Source organism: Citrus clementina, unplaced genomic scaffold (genome assembly GCF_000493195.1).
Source record: "Citrus clementina cultivar Clemenules unplaced genomic scaffold, Citrus_clementina_v1.0 scaffold_7, whole genome shotgun sequence".
In the NCBI taxonomy this organism is placed as follows: domain Eukaryota; kingdom Viridiplantae; phylum Streptophyta; class Magnoliopsida; order Sapindales; family Rutaceae; genus Citrus; species Citrus x clementina.
The window spans coordinates 5,932,226-5,955,546 of NW_006262075.1; the positions used below are offsets into that span (position 1 = coordinate 5,932,226).

Here is a 23,321-nt window from a genome sequence, read left to right on the forward strand (position 1 = left end):
ACACATAATGACATCACCATTCAATAATAATAAAACGTATGATGAATGACATCAGTTAGTCTGCAAGTGATTGTATCATCACCAAACCAGTCCACGCAAAGCGCAGAAGATAAGAGTTTATTTATTTCAATCGAAGTAGTGGCCGACTAAAAAGGATAGATGCACCGTCCGCCGCTAGTAAAAAACGCACCAGAACAAAACCTTCGATCAAGACATTCGAATCTCTATCATTTATATGAAGAAGACAAGTGCTCTTTCCCTTTCTCCACAGGCGTGGAAAGTTGGATTTAGAAATTACAAGTCCAAAAGGAGGAAACTTTCTTTCAACTTCTGTGTCCCCACCACATTTTATACATCACATAAATTCATGCACTGGGACTCCTCCCTTGACCCTTGGGATAATTTACAACTTATTTCCTAGTAATACATTACATGTACTATTTCTTTAAATTAAAGTACTTGACTTATGTGTGTTTGTGTGTGTGTGTGTGTGTATATATGTTTGTGTGTAAGAACGATTATTAATATTGTGAAGTTGATTGATTGAGTAGGCCAAGGCAAGGCAAGGCAAGAGGCAAGGCGAGATGGGATCAGCTTTCTCAGTGGTGGCCTCAGTGGCCATACTTCGGAGCACATTCAACGAAATGATTCCGGATGAAGTACGCGGCTATATTTGGAGCATCACTCGCCGCTTCTCAACGGAGATCACCATGGTCATTAAAGAATCCCACGACGGCTCAACTAACCGTCTCTTCAAAGCCGTCGTCACTTACCTCGACGGCCACGCTCTCTCCAACTCCGTCCTCCCCAAACGCCTCACCGTCGGCAAGAACGAGAACGTCAGAAACTTTACCTACGGCCTCGAGCGCAACTCCGAGATCGTCGACGTTTTCCAAGGCGTGACCATGAAGTGGAAGTTCAATTCTGACATCAACTCAACCAGCCACTTCGAGACGAGGTGGTACGAGCTCAAGTTTCACAAAATGCACGCTGAGTTGGTCAAGAAGAAGTATCTTGTCCATGTTCTTGAAATGGCTAAGATGTTCAAGGATCGGAATCGTATAGTGAGGTTCCACACTATAAGGCATGACCGCTGGAGCTCCAGTGGAGTGAATCTCGACCATCCGATGACCTTTGGTACGTTGGTTATGGACGGCGACTTGAAAGAGACTGTGCTGAACGATCTTGATTGTTTCAGAAGAGGGAAGGAGTATTACAGGAAGATCGGTAAAGTTTGGAAGAGAGGTTACTTGTTGTACGGGCCACCGGGAACCGGCAAGTCCAGTTTGATTGCTGCTATGGCTAATTATATGAATTATGATATTTACAACTTGAACTTATCGGTTGTCACTTCCGATTCTTCACTTGAGTACTTGCTGCTCCATGTGCCTAACCGTTCAATTCTTGTTGTCGAGGATATCGACTGTTCTATCAAACTACAGAATCGCGAGTCTCAGAAGGGGGATGAACCAGCTGATTCCTATCGGGGACCTCAGGTATCAATAATTTATTTTGACACTGCGTGCTTTAGTTACTAATTGCACTTTTTTATTATTTTTTTAGGCCTCTTTTTTGTGGTTTTCTGAGCAGGGTTCATTTGTGAGTGTTTGGGATAAGATTTTCTTTCTGATGAATGATTTTGTTTGTCTATTGCTCGTAGGATTGCATAGAGAAATAGCAATTTGAATATTTGTTGAAAGTTACTTTAGCCTAAATTATGAACAGAGTGGTTCAAGCAATTTGTTTCACTATTTGCACTGAGGTTTTGGTGGATGTTTCTTTTTGTTTTTGAAATTATTGTCCTAGCATCTGTGGGCTGATGAGTTTGTAGGCTCTTAAGATTGTGGTCTATTAACTTCTTCGATTCAGTAATTGAGTATTTGTTATGTGACATGCAAGGATTTCTGGGTTTTAATGTAAATGATGAAAGAGACTTCTAAAACTCGAAGAACTGAACTGCTTCAATAGAGCTTACCAAACACAATGTGACCAAATATACTTTAGGGCTCCCTTTCTGTGCTTTCATTGTTAGATCCACAGTGTTTGACTACACTAGGTTGGTAATGAGGGTAACACGGAGTTAGTTGGATCTTTATCAATTTGCAGAATTGCACTTGCGGCTTAAACCTCATCGTCTGAACATTATGTTTATATTAACTATGATTTAATCCAAATAGGTGACTCTTGCTGGACTACTGAATGCCATTGATGGTCTGCTCTGCTGCTGTGGAGACGAAAAGATCACTATCTTCACTACTAACTACAAAGATAGAATCGACCCTGCATTACTGCGAGCAGGGCGTATGGACAGGCACATAAACCTCTCCTATTGTACATTCTCCACCTTCAAGCAGCTGGCAGCCAACTACTTGGATATTAATGATCATGATCTTTATTGTCACATTGAAAAACTTATGGAAAAGGTCAAAGTTTCCCCTGCTGAGGTTGCCGGTGAACTCATGAAGGCCAAAGGTTCAAAGACCTCCCTTGAGGACTTCATCACCTATTTGGAGAGCAAGGTAAGTTAATAAGATTTGTTGTTGTTGTTGTTGTTGTTTTTTCACCCGGGGAGGTCCCTTCTGTATCTGTGCTAATGAAATTTTGATGTGATAGGTCTGTTGTATACTAACGGACTCTTCAATTTGTTAGGAATCACAAGAAGAAAAATCCTCAACTGCTCCTCCGTTGGCATCAAATGTAGATGGTAACAGGCCAGAACCACAAGAGAATGGCAATAATATTTCTAAAAGTGGGGTTCAAGACCAATCTTCCCATACCGAGACTGAGGCAGCTGATATGGGAAATGTTGGTGGGTATTCAGTTAAGGCAGAATTTGCAAATATCATTAAAGCTATTTTTTCGAAGCATGGAGACATTGCCGCCAACAGTTGCTTGCAGTCCAAGCAATGCCGTTCGTCTCTGCTGGAGATTGTTTGTAGAATCATCCAAAAATTGCAAAAAGCAAAATTAAAAGATTTGAAAGAAACTGAGCTCAAGTCCATGCTGTCTGAGCTTCAAGATCTCGAATCAATGAGGCTGGAAGTGGGCTGGCTGCATAAGAGATTGGATGAGATTGTAGAGGCAATGCGACTCTTTGAGCTGATAGCTGTGTCTGAGAAGCTTTCTGATACTATCTTTAGCACTGAGGTCAAATTGAACTGTATCTACAATAAATCATTGGTAGAGGGCCTGATTTGAGGCAATATCTTTATATTAAAATTTGAACTAGTATGCATGTGACTAAATTGTAAGTACTTATCCTTTGGGCTCTTAAGTTTAGAGTATGTGTAATTTGTCATCCTTTATTATATATGATTGATTGAAAATGAAAAAATGAACGAGCAATTGTTTATCATTTCCTCACAAAAACGGGACTAAAAAGTTATAAAAAATTAAAAATTCTTGTTACGGCACAATTTCTAAATCTGTGTTAAAATTTTAAAAGTAAAAAAAAAAAAAAAAGGGGTTTGTTTTGTATTTTTTAATTGCAGATGATGAGGACGATGACGTGGAATGAAGTGAGAGAACACATAATGAAGGCTCTCCGATCCTGGTCACTTGTCAGCACCGATAAACAAGCGCATCGCCGGGATTTAACGAAATTTTCACTGATCGATTAACATTTCTTGTATTCTTAACACAATGATGATTCGCAGTGGCTGCAAGAGGCTCTTCTCCTCAAAGAAAAACGGCTCCGTATTATCATCTTCTTGGTTGTTAAACAGAAACAATAATCAAATCAATAAGGGTGACAATGATGTTATTAAAAGATCACCATCATCATCATCAGCAGCAGCAGCAGCAGCAGCTGCTGCATATCACGTGAGCTCAGGTGGCTCCATGCGTGGACTAGTGTTTTGGGAAACTAATAAACCCCTCACCATCGAAGAATTCAACATGCCTCGACCCAAAGCGGGTGAAATTCTCATCAAAACCAAAGGTGTACTTTTTTTTTTCTTTTTGCCCCTTTTCTTCTTCCTAAAATGCCCATTTTCCTTCTTGCATCATAAGTTGGATTGAGTTATATATTTGAAATTGGGTTGCAGCTTGTGGAGTGTGCCACTCAGATCTTCATGTAATTAAAGGCGAAATTCCGTTTTCAAATCCATGCGTCGTGGGTCATGAGATTACCGGGGAGGTTGTTGAACACGGTCCCCACACTGATAATAAAACCATTCAAAGGTTTTCAGATTTTTTAGCTTTTTTATTTTTCTTATAATAAGACCAACAATATTCTTTGATTATTAATCTTCAGATTTACTACTTGTATTTTCAGACTACCGGTTGGGTCTCGTGTTGTCGGAGCTTTTATCATGCCTTGCGGCAACTGTTCCTTCTGTTCTAAGGTGATGGTTGGATAGTCTATGTGTTATCATGAATATTTTTTTAGGATTGCTTTTAATTTTTGACATTTTCGTAGGGGGAGAATAGATAGCAAACTATTGGGCTGATAGCATTGACTTTTTCATTGAATAATAGGGCCATGATGATTTATGCGAAGATTTCTTTGCTTATAACCGGGCTAAAGGAACTCTTTATGATGGTGAAACTCGGCTGTTCCTCCGCAATAGTGGTATTTAAGAGAAAAAAATAATTCTGTAAATTATTATTTCTTTTTTCTGTTATGTGCTTATAAGTTGTGCCGATGCTTTGTTTTACACTGTTAGAACTCCTGATTGTTTGACTATAATTTGACATGTGGGCACGCAAAACCAACCTTTTCTTTGATCGCTTTAAACCAAACATTTTGTCTAACATCCATGCACAAGTTGCTACTCACTTTCTATAAATACTAGAGAGGGTGTGTGTGTGTGCGTGTGGTTCCTCTACCTTGTTTACACCGATAAATCATCCATCTCTCTGGTATTGTCTTTGTAATATACGCATCCAGGTTGAATTGTTAATGATATGTCGCATCTTGTAGGAAAACCAGTGTTCATGTATAGTATGGGAGGCATGGCTGAATATTGTGTCGTGCCAGCAAATGCGTTGTCTGTTTTACCAGACTCGTTACCATACAAAGAGTCTGCAATTTTAGGATGTGCTGTTTTTACTGCTTATGGTGCTATGGCCCACGCAGCAGAGGTGCGTGCAGGTGATTCTGTTGCTGTGATTGGAGTAGGCGGAGTAGGGTCAAGGTAAACAATATATATATATATAGATATAGATATAGATATATATATACACACATACTATAATTGATTTTACATGTTGGAGTAGAAGAGTTGTCAAAATTGAACGGATAGTTACTTCAGGAGTTCAGTTCATCTTTTGATGGGTTTTAATTGGGCCACCTCCAACATAATTAGACTACATCATATGCTCCAGTTGTTTGCAGATAGCAAGAGCATTTGGTGCGTCTGATATTATTGCTGTGGATGTTCATGATGAAAAACTGCAGAAGGCTAAGACATTTGGTGCCACTCACACTGTAAATGCTATTCAAGAAGATGCTATTGAAAAGATTAGGGTATGTGCTTCAGTGCTTATTACATCTTTTTAGGTTTTTAATTAAATAAGAAAGTACCACTTTTCAAAAATGACCATACTTGCCTCATTTGTACACTTTTCTGAAGCATCTCACTTAAAATTGTCTGATGAACTGCATAAATCTAGGCCCATGGAGGCTTATGCATTTTCACTCTCTCTTAATAAACTAGTTAAATATCTCTGTTTCCAAGATTTATTAGAAATTATCCAGTGGACTTCAAACAACCACTTATGCCTTTAACTCTTGCTTGCATACATTTCATTCTATTTATGTTCCATTTTGTTCATTGTAAAGGGGAATCGTTGATATTAGCTTCATTTTCCCCATTGGACTGTTATTATGTCATACTGGTCTTGCTGCTCTTAACACCACAGTTATAGCTGTTCTCACTCTCTCCTTAACAACAGTATATATTTTTTACACTTGATATTATTGTTTCTGTATAATGTTTGTCTTAGTTTTCCTCCTTTTCTGTTAATGACTTCCTTCTTTCTCTGTACTGTTAAGAATATTGTTTCTTTTAGATGATAATAATTCTGATGAACACTATTGTTGCCTATTCCTTTTAAAAAGGTTTTGGGATTAATGGTTGTTCGCCATAAGTTTAGAGCAATTAACTGAGAGAAAAGCCTTTTCACTTAGTGTCTCTGTCCTTTTTTTTTTTTGGGGGTAGGAAATAACCGGAGGAATGGGTGTAGACATAGCTGTGGAAGCCTTGGGAAAACCTCAGACATTTTTGCAGTGTGTACAGAGTGTGAAAGATGGAGGCAAAGCTGTGATGATTGGACTTGCACAATCTGGTGCAGTTGGGGAGGTGGATATAAATCGTCTTGTTCGTAGAAAGGTATACATTTTGTTGTCATTAAGCAATTTGATAGAATCAACAGTCTATATTTTGATTTCTTTGAGCCACAGCTATTATCTTGTTTCAGTTTTTCCTTCCCCAGGTATGGGAATTAAGATTCACTTGAATAGTAGGAAGAAAAACATTGAGAAACTAAAAGATAGAATAAAAGTAAATGTATTAAATAAAGCTGATCTGTTCAATGAACCATTATACTGAAGTGAAGTTCGATACTTATGCACGTTGTAAAGAATTGAAAATGAAAACTGTAATATCCTTCTTCTATCTTCCAGTGTAGATGGAGATGGAGCCATTGCAGTCTGCAGGGATAGAAGGGCAAAAATACCACTTCTGGAATTTTTTTCTTTTTTTAAGTTTTGTTCTTTTATGAAGCTCACACTTTTTTAGCTTTCTGGTGTATAATTAGAAGATCTTAAGAAATGAACTCTCTCTCTCTCTGTTTCATAGTATGTTAGGAGCTGAGGTGAGAGAAGCATAAGCTTTATCAGACCTTGGCGATGTGAGTCTTCAGAAATGAACTCTCTCTCTCTCTGTTTCATAAGTATGTTAGGAGCTGAGGTGAGAGAAGCATAAGCTTTATCAGACCTTGGCGATGTGAGTCTTAACATACATCTTAGAACTCAGTGTTATCTCATATTGACCCTTCATTAATGACCTTTCTTTGACGGAGTAGCTTTGCATATTTAAACCACTTAGTATTTGTGTCTGGCTTATATCATATTAAATGTTATACAATTTGCTCCGCATAATTTTAGGATGACTATCGTGTTCCATGTTAGCAACTCTGACCTTTGTAGCAATGCTCCCCTGGTGCAGATACAAGTCATTGGATCCTATGGAGGAAGAGCAAGACAAGATCTTCCCAAGTTGGTCAAACTCGCAGAGTCAGGTATATTCAATCTCGCCAATGCCGTTACAAGAAAATACAAATTCGAGGACGCTAACAAAGCTTACGAAGATCTCAATAAGGGAAATATTCTCAGTCGTGCTGTTGTTGAGATAATGTAAGGGAAATATTCTCAGTCGTGCTGTTGTTGAGATAATGTAGTTCTTCGCTTTTGTGCCAGACTACTCCAGGAAAACAAAATCTTTGTTTTAATAGAATTGAGCGAAGCCACTGATATTAATGGCACTTTGATTTCTGAAGAAAGTGGAAATTTACTGTTGCTCATTTTATGTTGCTGTACCTTTCACCAGAATCAGATGACTAGCCTTCTGCTTTACCCTTATAGTAGAGTATGCTTGAGTAAATCCTTTCATTATAATTTAAGCCAGCTTATGGATTTATCAACTTGTTTAACAGAACATATGGTAGATGTCTAGGAGATATATTTTCATCGTTTCTCCAATGTAATCTTACATTTAAGAGGATATGGAGGCATACATATTCAAAGGTAGAATTTATCTTTAGAAAAAAAATCTCTTCCAAAGATTGGCAACAGTCAATCTTCTCATGGGGTAGAACAAAAAATTGTAAAATTTGATATCTGTGTTGCCACCAATCCGGAAAAACAATGAAAGAATGTGAAATATGTTCGTCTATGAAAACCCGGGGGTGAAGCACTAGCTCATGATTGCAAACCTCCAGACGAGTGGATATAAAAAAACTGCCCCATCTGGGCACCCAAATCTCCCTCTACTCCAGATTTTCAGACCAACAAAATACGCATTTCTTTTCTTAACTTGGTACCTAATCTAAATTAGATGGAAATTAACCATCAAACTCAAATAGTCAGCCTCCATTTTAGTCTTGCTTCCACTTGTTGACATATCTGAGGAAAGCATTAGCAGGATTTACCCCTGGTGTTGCCCGCACCCGTGTAGATCTCCGGAGCACAGCCTCCTCCGATGCAATCTTTCCAACAAAGCTCTTTGATCTCTTTTCAAATTCAGAGCTGTAGAAACATTTTTAGGAAAAGCATCACCAATACAAATGTTAACAGTGTTTTAACAAATATTAATAGTAAAGTAAAACTACTACCCTTGAGGAAAAAAAGTTATCATAGTTCTAGTTGTATAATCAGTTTACGCATGAATCATATGATATTCACCAATTGATTGAAACCAACTTGAAAACTTATAAAAATTCTGACTCACTGAAAGAGGAATCAAAATGATGACAGAAAACTATACCAGCCGTTTTCAAGGTGTACCAACAGCCACACAGAAATTGATTGGCTGGCCCAACCCTACCACACAAACACCAATAGAGAAAAGATCTGCCTTCTTACATTGCATTTAAGCATCATTCTACCTTAAACGGTATAAATTGTGTTTGGTCTGCTAAAATCATTTATCCATTACAAAATTGCCAATCAATAAAAGGTTCAACAATCTTAATATCCCTTGCATCGAACAAATGCCATATATATATTCAACTAGAAGAAAATGGAGCTCGAAAATGTAAAAGAAGGTGAAGGTACTCCATGACAAACCCTATCATTGCTAAAATGAACCAGCTCACCTCATTTTGGCATAGAACTTTCCTAGTTGCTTATGAAGGGCCCTTTCTCTCTCACCCTTGCAATTCAGAGAACCCATCAATGCATCAAGCTGTTTTCAGATGTCAATAGGGAGTTAGTAAATATCAAGAAAACCAACATGGCAGCTATTCAGCTGTTATTACCTCTTCCTTGGAGCTATAGTAACCCCACTGCTTGGAATCAGAGCTCTCTACAAATATTCTCCCATCACGTCTAAACCACCAGTACCTATTATAATGCCTGTCTTTACCCAAAGGGTTGGTACGTATGACCCGTTTATCCATCTCCCGTTCAAAATATTCTCTCTGATACATTAAAAATGTCAACAAAAGATTAATGAAGTGAAATACAAAGACACAGACAGAAACAAACTTCACATATAAGAAAGAGAGAGAATTGAACCCTCTGATCTTTACTCCTCGGTTCTGTTGCTTCCTTTTTGTCATCGCCCATCTGTTTTAATAATTCCTTCCCGGATAACTGTTTTCCATTTACTTCTTGTACTTCCACATCCACATTCTGCCTTTCGGCCATCTTCTTTGAGGCATCCAAATGCTTATTCTCGCTGTCACAAAATTTTAAGATTCAAGTCAAACTATGTCTTCATTAAGAATGTTATTCTAACATACAAAAGAGTGGTACAACATGTTCTCCATTAACTTTCTAACCACCCGATATTCACTGATTATTAAGCACACTCAGACCATTTATAAATTTTTCTTTTACTTGGTTTTTCCTTTTTACTTGTCTTCAAATAAACAACTCCATTCAGCAAGTCAAAACTACACATATTCAAAATATTGAGTAGTGGACTGAAACAGCCTTGTTGGTCCTTACTCTTCTGGACATAATGTTGTTACGTTGAATGCAACCATTTATCTTAGATCACTTTGAAAGGTCTATATTTGTCAAAAACATTATGGCAAGTTAGGTTTTAGAAGAACAGAGAGAGTTTAGGTGGTTAGACATTTAAAAAGGATCATCTGTCAGTGTTCTTAAACCTCTATCTCTTTTAGTCACTTCAATAAAAGATAATATTGAGATAACAAAAGGGTGCTTAAAGAACTAAAGGCAGAAGGAAGGCTGGTTTCATTTAGCACTACTATATTTCTTACAGAAGATTCTTCGGTTGAGATGCAATGATTTCTGCAATACTCTTCTCTGCTATTTCCCCATTTTCTCCGCTATAATTATTCTCTGAAGATTCATGCATGTTGCTTTTTGCACTCTCCGAGGTATGGCCATTCTGAATTTTCAACTGTTCCTTCGCTTCTCTTTCCTTTCTAGCTGCTTCCAATGCTTCTTCTCTTCTGGTGGCTCCAAGTGCTCGTCGCTGATTGATATGCTCATCTATCTTATCCCTAAAAACATCTGTTTCAAAGGCTTGATTCACCAATTCCTTTAAGATTCTCAATTTAATATTAGCATCTAAAAGACCATAATGACCCCGCTTAATGGTTGTCATATTCGAGCATAATTCAGGAATCTTGATAATCTCCAGGAAATCACACAGATACTCCGCCCAATTGACTAGTGTAATCTGACAAAGGGAGAGAGAGATCATCAGGACATACTATATCAAGCATCACTACGAGCACATGAACACTTCCATGAGGGATCAGAAGAAACAATATCAATTATGAGAATGAAAAATGAACCACAAAAGGAAAATCTTAACAAAATACACTTTCGTGACGAGTGAAAAGTTTGGCCTACCTTTCGCTTTTTGTTCTTCATATGCCAAAAATGTTTACGATTGTCTTTTATGAGCAACCGCAAAAGAGCTGAATGCGATTCCACAATGAGAGCCAAATTACTTTCTTTATGGCAGACAACATTTTCAAAGTCTTCAAGAGAAAATGGCCACAAGTGCAGCGTCCTACTAAAAGAAGTACAAAAATCCCAGACCATCAGAAGATCCCCAACACATTCCATTGGGACACTGAAGTCCCTAGAAGGCAAGGGGCGATCACTGAAAACTGGATCGTCTGCACTAGGCTGCACCAACAGGTCATCAACTGGATATTTGATAGGTTCTTCCCTCTGGTGATCATCATCTACAAATCAAGGGAGTTACAGAGTGAGCCTTCAATTAGAAATTAACAGTCTCACAACCTACTATAACTTATAAAGCCACGTATTCTAGACAGAAAGAAAATGCCAATACAGAGATGTGCTTCAAGCAACCAATTTGACTAAATAGTAATATAAAAAAGATCATTTGTATACTGAAGCAAAAAGAAACCTTATTACTCTTTTCCATAGATTTACCTTCCAGTTTGTCACTTCCTACTTTGTTACATTTACAGTTTCCAGATTCTTCTTTCATTTCCTAAATTTGAAAATCATAAGACAAAACATTATTTCATGAACTTAATCCATTAGCAATCAAAATTGAAACTATATAAGTAACACTGATATTGTTTCTTACTTCATTTTTCTTTCGCTTCTTGCAGACTACTAGTCCGTTTTGGAAGGAAATTTTGCTCCTTAACTCTTGTGGGGGATCAATTGAGATATCATGTTTTCGTGCCAATTTCTCATGAAGCACCCAAGGGAAACTCCGGTAAGTGGACTGCCGAATAAAAGACTTCAAAATATTTCTACTAAAAGGCAACTTCTTCTTTACGAGATTTTCTCCATCTAACAAGCCATTTTCCGTAGTTTTCTTGTTTTTGTCAAGCCAAACTACCTCATATTTGGTAATTTTGTTATCTGCCTTCACAACTTTTAATATTTTGCATAGATGCACACCACTATCCTTCCTTCCATAATATTCAGATCCGACATACAAGCGTTCCTCTAAATTTGTAGCGATTGTATCAGCCAGATCTTTCAAGGAAAGCATACCTGCCAGATAGCTATTTGATAAATTATACAGAAATGCCTGCATATTGAAATTTCAAGTGAACTGGAAACCTGAAAGTTATGAGAGATATGATACATAAAATCAACACACTTAGCAACAAGTCCAAAAATCCACAAGGCAATAAGATTTTAACAATCATGTCTACAGCTACTTTCTTCTAAGGTATTGCTTTGCACCAACCCACCTTTTCATTGTGATTGGTTAAACAATTTCATTGAACACCAAACAACTTTTATGTCTATTCTGTGCGTGTGTTTTGGGCACACTTAAGGCCCGTTGGACCTATGGACTACAAAAAATAGATGTTACTCTCTTCCATCCCTCAAACCCTCCACACTCATAATGTGATACAATTCCATGATATCTGTGAAGGATTTCATATGGATCAAAAAGTAGTTATAAGAAGCAAAAAGATCCACCAATAACAAACCTCGCTCATAGGTTATATGATTTATATACCAGTTCATTGCAATCAATATTACCGATACAAACAATAACTCAGACGAAATTTTACAAAGAAAGAAGAAAGGTACATCAATCTAGATGCGCCTTACTTGCAAACATAATCTATAAGCAAGTCCAATTTTAAATTTTTTTTCCTTTTGAATCTAAGCCCAAGGTTATATAAACCAATGCCCAAAAACCATTATTAAACTGGTAAATAAACCACTGAAAATGGGAAAATAGACTTTTCAAATCCAAGGTTTATAGAACAAACAGATATCTCACCTCAGTACTTTATTCCCAGACTACTATGTAACTCAATGTGGCAACAAAAAACTGTAATAAAACTTCAATATAACAGGTTATATAGCAAACCTAGATATCCATCAATCACATGGGGAGGAAATTCTTACTAAATTGGATGATACGCAGAGCAGGTGCCACTAGCTCTTTGGGAAGCTCTTGAAGCTTCTCCAATGCATGCTTTTCTGACACCAAGGCCTCTTCATAGGTCAAATTAGTTTTTCCGGTAGATTTACACATCCAAACCCTGTTCCGATATAAATTTACCCTGTTCAAATACTCGCTGGTCCATGTCAAGAACAACAAACAAATGATATTGCTCCATTCAGCGAAGCTGTATAAACACAAAAGAAAGTGAACTTTCACCACTTATAGCAAAAAGGCTCCACCCACACAATCCATGATAATTACTTAGTTTGATATGATATAATTATCTTAGAGAACAAACAGCAGAACATCAAATCAACATATCAAGTCAAAATAGTCATATCAACAGCCAAATTCCAAATAATAATTGACAATAACTATCAAGAATATCAGAAGAAGGATACTGATAGTTCCGAAAAATCTCTTTTGTAAAGCGAACTTGGTATACGAGCTCATGCGGCTCCAAATCTTGAGGGGGTTCCACCAAACTAAAAGACTTCCTTTTCAACAAAGGCATGGTAGAAACCCACCCAAGAAATCACCTGTAGAAAAAAACCTACAAATAGATGCAAACCCAATATCAACAATTACATTCCTGTAACAAATACAGCAACAGCATGTTCAAGAAATGCACATGAATAATTCAGCAATTATAACAAATGCTTAAGTCAACTTCAAGAATTACAAGCAATGCATATGTCAATACAAAAACCCCAAAACAAGAATGAACAACAAAACCAATTTCAGTTAACAAAAATCAATAGCTACAAAATAAAGATGTTTCCGAAAATGTAGCTAACTTTTTACCAAGTGCAATTTAAACCATGCAAATGCAATCAGAATTTAAACAGATTTAGTAAAAGTAGCAGAAAACAGAAACCCTAGATGCCTGCCTTCTCTTTGACTCGACCAAAAGACCTCTCTTTTTTTCTTGTTCATTCAAAATACAAAAAATATTAAAAAAAAGAAGAAGAATCAAAGCTCTTTAGCTATTTCATTTCTTTCTTTCAGATTAACCAAACAGAATACTTCGAAATAAAATAAAAGAAACCCAACAGTGTTCTGTTTTTGGGGATCGCAGGACCCACGAAATTGAAATCGTCACATGAACAAGCAATCAATGACGAGTCAGTCCACCAGCAATGCTACATACGTACAACAAAGAAATGAACATTGAACGCTATAGGATCCTTCAATTGCATTCAACAAATTAAATCAAAGTTACCGACATTAGTGTCCAAAAATTGGTTCCCGCCACGATTAACATATGTATATTTTTCCTGTAACCGCATTGAAATAATAAGCAGTCAAAGTAAAGGTCATATTAAAGAGAAATCTTACAGTGAAGAAGAAGAACAAAGTGTGTTAAGCGAAATGCATGGAGAGTTTTGTGGAGGCGAAAATAGAAACAGCTAGCTGTTCTTTGTTGATTTTTATTTTTATTTTTTTTCCCCTTGCGACGTAGAAAGTTCTCACGTTCTCTCTCTCTCCCCGCCTCTCTCTTTCGTCCCCTCGTTGTGGGATGCAAAACGAATTAATATAGAACCGATACAAATTCTCTATTTACATTCAGTCCTCATAATATCTGCTAATTACAATGTTCTCCGGCCACTTTGTTGCTAAAATTTCAAAATTACCCCTTCCAAAAAATAGCCTGGACCCTAGAGCCAGAGTTTAACCTTTTTTTCTTTTAATATTATTATACAGGACGTTACTATTATTACTTCAAATATTACAATTGATATTTATAATTAAATTATACAATTGGAACTTCCTCATAACGTATATATTGATCTTCTTATCCTTTCTAATATTAAAAGGGTGTTCGCTCCACTCACGTTTCATGAGTGAGAGACTGTCTCTATTCAATTTTTGATAATTGAGGAATGACTGAAACTTAACCTCCATAATATAATCAACATTGCAAGTGTAAGAGCTCTACCACTGGGTCAAAGGTCCATTGGTTGAGTTTAACGTTAGATCACTATGAGAGCAACTATTCGATCTCCATAATAGTATTATAGGGAAATTTAGTCTTTTCTTAATTATTAAATAATTGACTAAATATAATCTTCTCCTTTATTAAATGTGAATGAAGTAGACATTCTTTAAATATTAGAAAGAGTAAAAAATTTAGATAATATTTCATAAGATTTAATGTAAATCAGTCTTAATAATAATTTGATTTATAAATATTAATAGTAGTTTCATATAATGTGAGTTATAATCTAATTATAATATTAACGTGAAAAAAAGAAAAGGCATGAGGCCAAAAATTTTAGGCCTTCAGTAGCCCGATGCAGCATGATTGGTTGTTGACTTTGCAAATTGCAAGAAAGAAATTTGGCAGTCGAAAGAAATATCATACGACTTTAACTTAATCGATTCTATTACATACTGTCAAGTAAAATAAGGCAAATTGATTTCAATTTCGTGGGTCCTGCGATCCCCAAAAACAGAACACTGTTGCGTTTCTTTTATTTTATTTCAAAGTATTCTGTTTGGTTAATCTGAAAGAAAGAAGTGAATTAGCTAAAGAGCTTTGAGATTCTTCTTTTTTTTTAAATATTTTTTGTAATAGAATTATGTAAATTCACATACTGTCAAGTAAAATAAGGCAAATTGATTAATTAGCACACGGTATTCAAACAACTATCCACCAGACAAATAAATTCATCAGTTTAGTTTCGTCGTTCCCAAGGCAACATTATACAACAGACATATTCAAGTCACTAATTAAACCACCTGGGTAGCACCACTGCTTAAAGTAGTAGTCTTATTAAGGTGAGTTGTATCATCATAATAGAAGCCATGCTTGGTGGAATCATACTTCTCGCCATCACCCCACAATGCGTACGCCTCTTCGCCATGCACAGCATCATCTCCGATCAACAACTGCTCCTCAGTCATACGCAACGGGATCACCTTGTTTATAATGACACAGATGATTGATGTGACCACTACATTCCAACCGATGATGAAGGCAGCGCCTGCTAATTGTTTCAGGATTTGAATTCCTCCGGAGCCTCCGTAGACGCCTCCCCTTGAGTTTGTGACGGGCAAGAAGAGTGAGCATAGCTTTGGTTCTGCGAAGAGGCCGGTTAGGACGCCGCCGAGGAGGCCGGCGACGGCGTGGGTGTGGAACACGCTGAGTGTGTCGTCGATTTTCTGGAGAAGTGTCCATCTTTTGTGTATGAACATCATAGTGAACCACGGCACGCTCCCTGATAGAATTCCCATTACTATAGCAGCCCATCCTTGAACAAGACCTGATTAATTAAAATTCACATAAATTAATTAATATCATATGATTTGCAACTCAAGCCAACCGAATACATTTGAACATAAAATAATGTTTTACTTTGCAAAACTTGTATAAATGGATGATTTCAAAATATAAGTTGGAAAAAAAAAATGTACTATTGAAAGCACAAATTTTTTGGAACTAAGCAAATAACCAAAGATTGCGGGTCATTATCAATTTTAGCCTAAAAACATTCGTAGTCGACAAAAAATTAATTACCTTGAAGGAAAGAAAGTGTTCTAAAATTTTTCTCTCGAAACAAGACAACTCCATCAGTATCATAGCATTTTCACTTCTCATTTGTTAATAAAGACTCCAACATCATTAAAATGGATATTAAAATGTAGATAAACAAGAAGAACAAAAATGAGTGCATTAAGAGCAGTATTGATGGATCAGGATTTTTTCCTGATCCGATCTCCTCCTGAGTAAAAATATATGTTAGTGATTGTTAGTCAATAAATAAAAAAATAAAGAAGTTAAATTTTACACATACATTATCACTAAAAACACATAGTACAAGATCTTTAAAAGCTCATGAGAACTCAAATCAGGAGAGGATTTTTATTCAGTATTGATACTTTCTATTGGATATCTAATGCATATGTTAGAGGACATTTTTGGCAATAATGAATGTGGAAGTTGATTATGCAGTGCTTCCAAGTTTTGACTATTTATTTCCCATTTTTCTTTCGCAATTATTTTATATGGTTAGAGCTTTAAGAAAGAATAATTGAGATTTCATTGACTAAATATTGTATAAGGATGTATGCAGATGCAGGCTAGTGGAGGGCAAAGTAGACCTGCGCCAGGTGTAATGCAAACGAGGCCAGTGATCATGCCCTGAACAGCGCCAATAACAGAAGGTTTCTTGAAGAAAATTACATCGAGCCAAGTCCAAACAAGAAGACTTGTTGCCGCGCAAATGTTGGTGTTAAGGACGGCCATTGATGAGTCGATATTCGCCGTGTACGGATCTCCACCGTTGAAACCAGCCCATCCCATCCACAGCAACCCCGCCCCTGCTAGCATCATTATTACGTTATTTGGTGGAAATCTCTCTCTGTCCTTTGTTGATCTTGGCCCCACCTGCCAATGCCCACATCACATCAGTAATCTCCATCATTTCAAAATAATTAATCACAATTAATTAATTTGCAAGTCGTTAATTAGTCAAGATTAATTTAGCAAACAAACAAACCCAGTAAGCGGCAGTGAAGCCGGCAATCCCAGAGGAGAGGTGAATAACGTAGCCACCGGAGTAGTCCATGACGCCCCAGTGAAACAAGAAACCACCACCCCACAGGCTGAACGCCCCAACCGTGTACGAAAACGTAAGCCAAAGCGGCACAAACGCCATCCAAGCCTTAATATTCATTCTCCCCAGCACGGACCCGGCCAGTATAACCAACGTAATGGCAGCAAACACGCACTGGAACCAAACCATGGAAGCCATGGGATAAAACGGCAAGACCATTGCCGTTTCAACGGAACCGTCGTCGTGGAACTGCGTAGTCTCGGGGAGGGCGGATTGTTTGATGAGAAACTTCTGTCCCAAGGCAGGTCCGGCTTTGCCCCAGAAGGGCAAGAGTTTGTCACCGAAGGACATTTTGTAAGCCCAGGTGGCCCAACAAATGACGACGGCCGCGAAGGCGTAAAGGGCCATGAAAGCTGAGTTGACTGCCCATTTCTTCTTGACGATGCTGCCGTAGAGGATCACGAGCCCCGGGACGCTTTGGAGACCCACGAGTGTTGCTGAGATCATCTGCCATGCGTTGTCGCCTTTGTTTAGCCAGTCCGGTACTGCTGCCGAGGTGCCACCTTGGTAGGCGATTGGGACCGGGTTCGGGGGAACAGCAGCAGCAGCCATTGCTATTGCACTTATTATATACTATTGCTTGCTCTTGTACTTTGTCTCTTTTTGTACAGGCTGTTATAGAGAGCATGTAGTTGTAAACTTGTGTGGTTATGGTTATGGATCAGTGATTTACTGTATCTAGTATCAAATGGCTGTCAGGAGATGAAAGGTTTAGGCTTTAACGAGGGAAGGGAATAAGACTCTGATGGGCGGTTTATTTGAGTTATTAACTAGCTAAGTTGACTGACTAGATGAGACAACTGGCACCACATGAATCTTTTTAGATTCCACATAATAGAATGAATCCAGCATCATTTATGTGAGTGAGAACCGGATCTCACAAAATTAGGGTTAGGCAGCTGAGGAACTCAATTGGAATATTCCGTACTTAATTGTTTAACAGGGGATTTTATTTATGAGAAGATATAAATCAATTCACTGAATATAATCTGATTTAATCCTAACTTCAATTAAGAGTAATACCACGCTTAACTACCATCTTATCATAATAAAATAAATTGATCGAAACTGTTGTTTTGGTCTGGGGTGTTACAAGTGACTCGAATATCACGGCACATTTGCATTTTGAATAACCATACCGATTGCATTTCTGAAGGTAAGATAATTGGTGCTGAAAAAAAGGCAAAACTGGATTAATTTCATTTTGTATTAGTTGCTTTCTTTTTTTGTATTAGTTGATTATTAGCTGTAATAGCTAGCGTTGTTGCTCCTTTTTATGGCAATTTCGAACGATCTATCTATATCCATCACTGGTAAATAATATTAGGGGCAAAATGAGAACCATTTTTATCTAAAATATTGAAGGAGGAGAGAGGGAGTGGGAGAGAGAGACTTGCACCCTCTCATAAATTGACATTCGATTTTTTAAGGCTTAATTTTCTACGTCTTCGGAGAAACGGAATAAGGTGACCACATGAGAGGAGAAGACCCAAAAAAGTAAAAAGAATTAAACGAATAAAAATAATAGCAGTAATATGTGTATATAATTAAATAATTGAAGGGAGGGTTAATAATTAATTAATTTTGTCTTTTCTTTTGATGGAGGAGTGAGGGCGACCTAATTGAAGTTGAAATTATCTATGGAAATGAGCTCCGAATTAAATATGCAAGTTGCCATGCCAAAGTTTCTCAGATTTCATTTGACATTTAGCAAATAACGATGAAACATTCTCTCTCATTCCAGCTAAAGGGGGTGACCGATTCAATTCTTCTTGAAGGTGAAACACTTCATTGCTGGCTTACTAGATCCCTCCATCACTATCATTTGTCAACTATTGTCTTGTTGTAAAAGAATTGGGGTGCCTATATTCGCTTTAGAAAATGAATGCTTGCTATTTTATCACGTCACTGCGTCGTAGGTTTTGATATCACTGTTGGAATATAATAACACGTAGGTGGACACGTGTCAAGTTTTATTTGAGTATAAAAACCTGTCGCAACAGCAATTAGCAAGCCGCTGGGATGAGATCATGACAATGCTTCGTAACCATGGATAAAGATGGCCAATGGGCCGGGCGGCACGTGGCACGGCAGCACGAGCACGTGTCCGTACGGCACGGCACAGCACGAGCACGTTTCGGTGACGCACGAGGCACGGCACGGCACGCACGTGGGCCGTGCCAGGCCTAGAATTTTAAGCACGCAGGCCTTAAAGCACGGCACGATTAGAGATGAGCCAAAGCACGGCACAATTAGAGATGGGCCAAAGCACGGCACGCGAAAAAGCACGTAATAAACACGGTTAATTGGTGGGCTAGCACGCGGCCCGTGGGCCATCAATAGCACGTGGGCCAAAATATATCTAAGTAAATTTTTTTAACAAAAAATAAATATAAAATGTTATGAAATTAAAGTAAAATATCTTGAAATTAAATGTTTTAATATATTTTTTAGCATAGACTTTTAAAAATTAATTTAAATCATTAAATCTTAGTTTAAATAAATATTCTAATTTTTATGTTTATAATTTATTAAATGAATAAGTAAATATCATGATTTTAATAAATAAAATTATAAATATCATAATTTTATTTATGATATTTATTAAATGAATAATGTTATTTATGATATTTAATAAATGAATAATGTTATTTATGATATTTAATTTTATTTATGATATTTATTTAATTATTTATTTATGTTTATAATTTTTCGTGCTTGTTATTTGTCAATTGGTCGTAGTTCGCGTTTCGTAGTTGTAACTTGTAAGTTGTGACCTATGATTTGTTATATTAATATTTCGTAGTTATGAATTATTGTAATGATTATTCGAGGATTGTATTTTTAATTTTAATTAATTATTATTATGATCTATGGAATTAAATTTAATTAAATTTATGTATTGTTGTGTTATGAATTATGATTGATTATTGTGAAATAAAATATATAGTTGTGAAATTGTGATAAACTAATAATAAAATGTTAATTGCTCTTTTAATAAAAATTAATATGATTATGATTATGAATATTATTATTATTATTATTATTATTATTATTATTATTATGTTGTTGTTGTTGTTGGTGGGCTTTAAAAAGCACGTCAGACACATGGGCTTTTTTAAGCACGTTAAAAAAAAAAAGTTGGCTAGCTTTTTTTGGGCATGGCACGAGCGGGCTCGTGCCGTGGACCGTGCTGGGCTCAACTGAAAAAAAGATAGGCATGACACGGTACGGCCCACCAAACGTGGGCTTGAATAAAGCACGTCAGACACGTGGACTTTTTTAAGCACATTAAAAAAAAAAATTGGCAGGCTTTTTTTGGGCACGACACGAGCGGGCTCGTGCCGTGGGCCGTGCTGGGCTCAACCGAAAAAAAGGTAGGCACGGCACGGCACGGCCCACGAGCCCTTGTGGGCCGATAGTTGGTGGGCCGACACGGCCCATTAGCTATAGTTAACCATGGATATGTCCGAGGAGAGCCTATCAAGAGTTCAAAACAGTCCTTAATACTCCTTGTTCTCGTTTTACACACAATTACCCAAAGTTTTAATGGGCAGATGAATCTTTATAAGACATGGATTCATCCAAGGTCAGGGTTAAAATTGTCATTTAAAGTTTTAATGTGTATTTTTAGGGTGGGGCTACTTGAACCCACTAATTTTCTCTTTATACCTTCTTTTGAATTAAGAATTTTATTATTTAAATATTTTTTCAAAAATTACTTAATTAACCATTTCTTCTCTTTTACTTCTCAATTTCATAAATACTTGTAAACTCATTCAAATATATATTTTTAGTTGCATATAACTAGTATCACTAATAAGAGGAGCAAAACCTACGATTTAAAAATGAACATCAACATATTTTTGTAAGCCATGAAATTAATAAATATCAAGAAATTAATTTTTACTAAACACAAAACCTAATGAATATAAAAAAAAAAATCTCATTTATAGAAAGCATCAAATAGAGATCACGATATAGTAAGAAATACTAAAAAATTGAATTCAAAAGAGAGCAAATTAGTTTGTAGAATGTAAGAATAGAAAGAGAATGTGCAATTGTAAAGTACGTATTTAATAATGAATTTATTTTTTAAAATAAATGTAAAGAGAATTTAGTGAGTTCAAATAGCCGCATACTTTTAACTGTTGAATCAACGATCGAGTTTAATTTTTTGTTAGTGAAAGGGGGTGTTGTTATCGTTTTCGTTGAAATATAAAAAGTTCATGAAGGAAAAAAAGGTTGAAGAGAGGGTTAAAAAAGGATAAATTTCATCCTACTCCTACTAGATTGACATACTTCAATTTACCCTCGAAAAGTATGAAAATTTTAATTTATCCCTAAATACGAGAATATTTTCAACGGTTGACTGATGTTGATTTAAAAAAATACAAGAATGCCCCTGACCCTAACTAACTAACAATTTTGTAGGATTAATAAGGATAATTTTATTTCGCCCCTTAAGGTCTAACCTATTTCAACTTAGATGACAAAAATAAATTTATTAATAAAACTCCCTATAGAAAAAAATAGTAAAAAATTTTTTACTTATATTTTAATTTATAAAAAATGATAATCACAAATTTTTATTTACAATAACACCATAATGAAAATAAAAAATAATTTTTACTATTATCTTGAATTTAAATATTCTGGGAATATAAATCATTAACCAATTAGTTGACTTTTACCATCCAAAATACCATTTTACCCTTCAAAGTATCCAAAAGACAAAATTTATTGACATTCCATTACTAATATAAATTCAATGGAGTAAAAAATAAAAAATATATAAAGTTTAGAGAAATTCAAAGACCGAAGCCTTAACCTCTAATCCTAATCCCAAATTTTTATTGGTTTCTTTTTTATTAATATCATTTGTTATAAATTTTAATCTTACTTACTTTTAATAATAATAATTTTTTATTGAAAGCCATTTTAGTATATTTTCTTCCCAAACATGAAGCTAAGGGGTAAAATAGTAAATTAATTAACAATTTATAAATATTTAAGTATGTCCAATATTTATCATTTTCCTAGAATAATATTTATCATTTTTATTCATTATTCTTAGGAATCTTGAACAGTAAACCCTTTTTAACTTATGATTAAAATGTTAAAAATGAAAAATTATAATCTTTTAAAATAAAATTTGAAACGAGTTATTGGAAAAAAAAATTATTCCTAATTTGGGCTTCGAAATCTAATAAAGTACCAACTGCCATCCACTATAATTTATCCTTAATTAAAATTTTTTTCCAAAGTCTTTTTTCTTTTATTCTTGGTCTTCTTTTTCTTCATCTTGTACTCCTTTTTTTTCGTTTCTTCCATTCACCTTTGTTTCTTTTTCTTATTTTTTGTTCTTCTACTTCTTTCTTCTTCTTCTTCTCTGTATCAAATCAAATAATTCTCTACATCAATCAAGGTTATTATAATCAAAATTAGAGACTATAACACAATCAAAAAACCAAAATCTCAAAAACTATAAAAAAGGAGATTTTTTTTTCTCCCTTCTTTCTTCTTCATCTTCATAGTTCCCTTCTTTGTTAATCTTCTTCTTCGCCTCTTTTTCATTTTTTCTTTACCCCCTCTTTCACACACTTTAACAACTCCACAACCACTTTGAAATCTGTTTTTTATAATCTCACTTTGAATCTACTATTTAAAAATGGAACTTAATTTCTACAAATCAAAGTCCAATAATCATAGTCTTCAATTTAGGGGTGGCAAAACAAATAAATGAATCGTATTAGAATCGAATCGTAAATGAATTAGGTCAAAATTTTACTGATTTGGCTTTGATTCATTTATTAAACAAATTGAAATCTCAGGATTTTGATTTGATTTGTTTATTAAATGAATATTCGATTTGATTCGTTTAATTTGTTTAGTAGAGTTAATAAACGAATCGAATCAAATATGAATTTGTATAAAAACATTATTATTAATAAAAAAATTAAGCAAAATAAAATATAAAAAGACCACAAATTTAACATCTTATAATATACAAACTTATTATCTTTTATAATTACTACAATAACCTTTAAACTTTAAATTTTTTCCATAAATATTTATGGATAAATAAGAAATTTAA

General features: G+C 35.7%; 4 protein-coding genes across 6 annotated transcripts; 2 read left to right on the plus strand and 2 right to left on the minus strand.

Annotated features, from left to right (window-relative positions):
• Positions 1-444: 444 nt before the first annotated feature.
• LOC18035864 (AAA-ATPase At3g50940) lies at positions 445-3,366 on the plus strand. The gene is made up of 3 exons (XM_006426365.2): positions 445-1,496; positions 2,178-2,519; positions 2,650-3,366. The coding sequence occupies exons 1-3, from the start codon at positions 585-587 to the stop codon at positions 3,196-3,198; spliced, it is 1,803 nt and encodes a 600-aa protein (XP_006426428.1). The 5' UTR covers positions 445-584; the 3' UTR covers positions 3,199-3,366.
• Positions 3,367-3,470: 104 nt separating this feature from the next.
• LOC18036592 (alcohol dehydrogenase) lies at positions 3,471-7,532 on the plus strand. Of its 2 annotated transcripts, XM_024180050.1 has the most exons (9): positions 3,471-3,940; positions 4,047-4,182; positions 4,277-4,346; positions 4,480-4,573; positions 4,925-5,138; positions 5,329-5,470; positions 6,165-6,335; positions 7,173-7,329; positions 7,370-7,532. In XM_024180050.1, exons 1-9 carry the CDS (start codon positions 3,643-3,645, stop codon positions 7,402-7,404), a joined length of 1,317 nt encoding a protein of 438 aa, XP_024035818.1. In that variant the 5' UTR covers positions 3,471-3,642; the 3' UTR covers positions 7,405-7,532. The 2 variants fall into 2 exon arrangements, with proteins under 2 accessions (XP_024035818.1, XP_006426431.1); XM_006426368.2 differs by having other exon boundaries at positions 7,173-7,532.
• Positions 7,533-7,815: 283 nt separating this feature from the next.
• On the minus strand, positions 7,816-14,112 carry LOC18037038 (DDT domain-containing protein DDB_G0282237). 2 transcript variants are annotated; one of them, XM_024180048.1, is made up of 11 exons: positions 13,944-14,112; positions 13,007-13,158; positions 12,566-12,738; positions 11,271-11,689; positions 11,111-11,171; positions 10,556-10,896; positions 9,955-10,379; positions 9,242-9,404; positions 8,983-9,144; positions 8,821-8,909; positions 7,816-8,251 (listed from the first exon to the last, which is right to left on the minus strand). In XM_024180048.1, the coding sequence occupies exons 2-11, from the start codon at positions 13,117-13,119 to the stop codon at positions 8,101-8,103; spliced, it is 2,097 nt and encodes a 698-aa protein (XP_024035816.1). In that variant the 5' UTR covers positions 13,120-13,158; positions 13,944-14,112; the 3' UTR covers positions 7,816-8,100. The 2 variants fall into 2 exon arrangements, with proteins under 2 accessions (XP_024035816.1, XP_024035817.1); XM_024180049.1 differs by lacking the exons at positions 13,007-13,158; positions 13,944-14,112 and having other exon boundaries at positions 11,271-11,700; positions 12,566-12,645.
• Positions 14,113-15,338: 1,226 nt separating this feature from the next.
• On the minus strand, positions 15,339-17,776 carry LOC18036813 (ammonium transporter 3 member 1). The gene is made up of 3 exons (XM_006426370.2): positions 17,108-17,776; positions 16,710-16,995; positions 15,339-15,871 (listed from the first exon to the last, which is right to left on the minus strand). Exons 1-3 carry the CDS (start codon positions 17,774-17,776, stop codon positions 15,339-15,341), a joined length of 1,488 nt encoding a protein of 495 aa, XP_006426433.1.
• Between the last annotated feature and the right edge of the window lie 5,545 nt (positions 17,777-23,321).